Here is a 3,811-nt window from a genome sequence, read left to right as displayed (position 1 = left end):
GCCGCAGGTGCTTCCGGGCAGCGGCGGGTCACTTCCGGCCCAGACCGGAAGAAACCATGGAGCAAAGGCTCCGAGGCTAGAGAGCCGCAGTCTGGACCATAGAGAAGAGGAAGTCACCAAGGTCGGCCTGGGGCCGGACAGGGACTAGGTCCGGCCGAGGGAATGGACACATCGCTGGCTGGGGGCGAACGCTCTGTTAAGGGAGCGAGCATTCTGCCGGCTGGGCAAATAAACCGTGGGCCCGGAGAAGACAAGGCTGGCGAATGTGCCCATGTTGGGATCGGGCTGGGTGGTGGACATCCCGAGACGTCTTACCCGGAGGTGTAGCCTGGGAACCGTTCAGCGCGGCCACCCCAGGTTTAGAGTCGGCGGTAAGACGCAAGACATCCTGACCGAGTGGTAGCCGGAGGTAAATGAGAAAGAAACCCGAGGACAGACTTAGTAACGAACTAGAAAGCAGTTCTGGGACCCCTCTCCCCCCACACCACCTCGAAACAGCAAAAAACCCTCACCGGCAGTGAGCCCCTTAGCGATCCTATGAAACACTGTAATGCTTTATGGAAGTCGAAAGCCCCCTCTTTCTCCCTCAGAGGGGTTAGTTGGGTGGTTAGCAGCCCAACGCATAAGCAACCTCTTCAAAACTCAGAAAACCAAACTCACTGCAATTCGATGCCGATTCACTGATTCATAGTGACCCTGTAAGACAGGGTAGAACCACCCCCTTTGAGTTTCTGAGACAGTGCTTATGGGAGTAGAAAGCCCCATCTTTCTCCCATGGCGCGGCTACTGGTTTTGAATGGCCAACCTCAGAGCCCAATGAATAAGTACTATGAAGTCAGGGTTCCTTTAAAAACAAAAAGTGTTCTTAGAGTCTAGACAAGGTCCTCTCTCACCTCTCGATCCTGCCTATGCTTAAAGTGCCCTTCTCACCTTTTGAGGGGGACCCTCTTCATCTCCTTTGCAGTGACTCTACTCTAACTTTCTGCTGCTGCTGAGGTCGCTTTTGCTTACAGTTGACATGGGTGGAGCTAGCTAGTTCCCCTTTTGACAACCTGGTGCTGAGTCTTGGAACTGGGATTCCTCTGCAGGACCAAATGCCATGGCCTTCACCAAGTCAGCCTTCATCTCTCCGGGAAGGTTGGTGGAAGGGTGGGACCTGAGGTCCCAAGACCTACGTGGGCCACTTCCACCAGAATGGCCCACCAGGCTGCCTTCTGGACCCAGGGTCAAGCTCTTAAGAGCAGTGGGCTTTATTGGGAATCACCTGTAAATCAGAGGAGTCTGGTGGCGCAGTTCTTACACACTGGATTGCTAAATGACAGGCCAGCAGTTTGAAATCAGTGGCCACTTGGTGGAGAAATACAAGGCTTTCTACTCTTGTAAAGAGTTGCGTCTGGGAAACCCACAGCAGCGGCTCTACCCTGTTCTTCAGGCTCACTGTGAGTCAGCATCAACTCGATGGCAGTTGAGTTTGCTTGTTTTGGTAGATCACAGACTATAGACGCCCCAGTTCCACACCTAGAGATTCTGTTGTAATTGGTTGGGAGTGCGGCATAGATACTGGGATTAAAAAATAAAAGGTTTCCTTGAAACGGTTCAGGCAAGAACTAGTTATTCTATCTTGTGATTTAGTCCAGGGCATTTGGACTAGGGGAAATGGAAGAGGGAGTGCTCTCTCTCGAATTCCCCCCCCCCCCATTCTTCCTCTGCACCATTTCATTAACTCCTCTTCTACAGGGTTTCAGTCGTTTTGCTTGGAAATTTCTGAGTTTTTGCGGATGTGTATGCTATGTACAGGTAAGGCACTTAGTGAGGAAGTGACTGAGTATTGCTCAAACAACACATCTGTGTAAGCAGCCCCCAGACAAAAGACACCCCCACCCCAGCCCCTTGTGCCCCCAGGCTGTCTTGACTTCTAGGGGTACAGAATAGCTGGCCCATTTTAGGCGTAAACTCTGTTCTTTGGCACTCAGCTTCTTTGCCTCCACGCTGTCGTTAGGTGCCATTGACTCAGCTGACCGTCAGCAATGATGGCAACACAAGCTCACTGACATGGAGTTGATGCCGACGCAGAGGGCCAGGGCCCCTTTCATGCCCTCTTCTGAACCGGCCTGAACAGCTCCTTGATAGTGTGCTGCTGCGATCCTTGTTGGATGATCTTCAGCAAAGGGGTGATGTCAGGGCTGCTAAAGGACTGCTCTGATCCTGGGACATAACGTTGAGTTGAAAGCTTTCGTTTGATTTATTTTAGTGCTTTTAAGATATGCTGAGTAAGTTCATTTTAGTTTTCTAACTCTAGGTCACTGTACATTTCATTATATTTTACTTTGTCTTCTTGAGCTGCCCTTTGAAATTTTTTGTTCAGCTCTGGCTTCATCATTTCTTCCACTTGCCTTAGCTACTCTATGATTAAGAGCAAGTTTCAGAGTCTCTCCTGACATCCACTTAGATCTTTTCTGTCTTTTTAATAACCTTTGCTTTCTTCCTGAATGATGGTCTTGATGCCCTCTGATAGCTATTCGGGTCTTCTGTCATTAGTGTTCAGTGCAACAAATGTGTTCTTAAGATGCTCTTGATGGGGGAAAGACTCAAAATCATGTATTGGCTCTCCTGGACCTGTTTTAATTTTTTTATTTAATTTTTCAACCTGAACTTACACGTGAGTATTTGATGGTCTGTTCCACAGTCAGCCCTGGCCTCGTTTTAGCTCTGATAGTGAGCTTCTCCATTATCTCTTCCCACAGATGTAGTCATTTGATTTCTGCACGTTCCATCGGTAGAAGTCCACGTATATAGTTGTGCTATTAAAAAAGGTATCAGTGATGGACATTCAAAACAGCACAAAACAAAGCTCTAGGAATTGATGGAATATACCAATTGAAATGTTTCAACAAGTTCATGAAGCACTGGAGGTACTCACTTATCTCTGCCAGGAAATTTGGAAGACAGATACTTGGCCAGCTGACTGGAAGAGATCTGTATTTATAACCATTCCAAAGAAAGGTGACCCAGCCGAATGCTCAAATCATATCACAGATCATTAGTACCACATCTAAGTAAAATTTTGCTGATGACCGCGCAGCAGTGGTTGCATAACTATATTGACAGGGAGCTGCTAGAGGTTTAGGCCCGATGTGGACAAGGGGTACAACTGCAGATGTTAGATGGATCTGAAAGCAGAGAATAGCAGAAATATGTTTACTTATGTTTTATTGATTGTGCTAAGGCACTCGACTGTGTGGATCCTAACAAACTATGGATGGCCTCGAGAAGAATGGGAATTCCAGAACACTCCATTGGTTCATGTGGAACTTCTGTACATGGATAACGAAGCAGTTCTGTGAACAATGAAATACTGTATGGTTTAAAACCAGGAAGGTATCAGGTTGTATCCTCTCACCATTCTTACTCCATCTGTATGCTGAGCAAATCATCAGCGAAACTGGGTAAAATAAAGAATGTGGCAGCAGGATTGGAGGAAGGCTTATTAACAATCTGCGATATGCAGACAACACAACCTGGCTTGCTGAGTGAGGGCTTGAAGCAATTGTTGAAGATCCAGGAGTGCAGCCTTCAGCATGGCGTACAGCTCAATGTAAAGACCAAAATCCTCATATCTGGAACAGGTCACATGATGATGATCAATGGAGCAAAGATTGCATAGTCAAGGATTTTGTCTGCTTGGATCCACAATCAATGCCCACGGGAGCAGTTGTCAAGAGATCACACGACACACTGCAGTGGGTAAATCTGGTGCACAAGACCTCTTTAGAGTGTGGAAAAGCAGGGAGGGTACTATGAGGACTAAGGT

General features: G+C 47.5%; 1 protein-coding gene across 1 annotated transcript in view; it reads right to left on the bottom strand.

Moving 5' to 3' along the window:
• The window catches only part of LRRC47 (leucine rich repeat containing 47), a 14,643-nt gene extending 12,550 nt beyond the window's left edge, over nucleotides 1-2,093 (bottom strand). Inside the window, exon 1 of the mRNA XM_045299219.1 lies at nucleotides 2,049-2,093. Coding sequence (XP_045155154.1) covers nucleotides 2,049-2,093 — 45 coding nt within the window. The remainder of the gene's footprint in view (nucleotides 1-2,048) is intronic.
• Nucleotides 2,094-3,811: the final 1,718 nt, after the last annotated feature.

This window comes from Echinops telfairi, unplaced genomic scaffold (genome assembly GCF_000313985.2).
Source record: "Echinops telfairi isolate 266 unplaced genomic scaffold, ASM31398v2 ScPeMD7_7457;HRSCAF=8495, whole genome shotgun sequence".
NCBI classification, from domain to species: domain Eukaryota; kingdom Metazoa; phylum Chordata; class Mammalia; order Afrosoricida; family Tenrecidae; genus Echinops; species Echinops telfairi.
The sequence above is the reverse complement of the archived record's forward strand: the minus strand, read 5'-3'. Positions and strand labels throughout refer to the sequence as shown.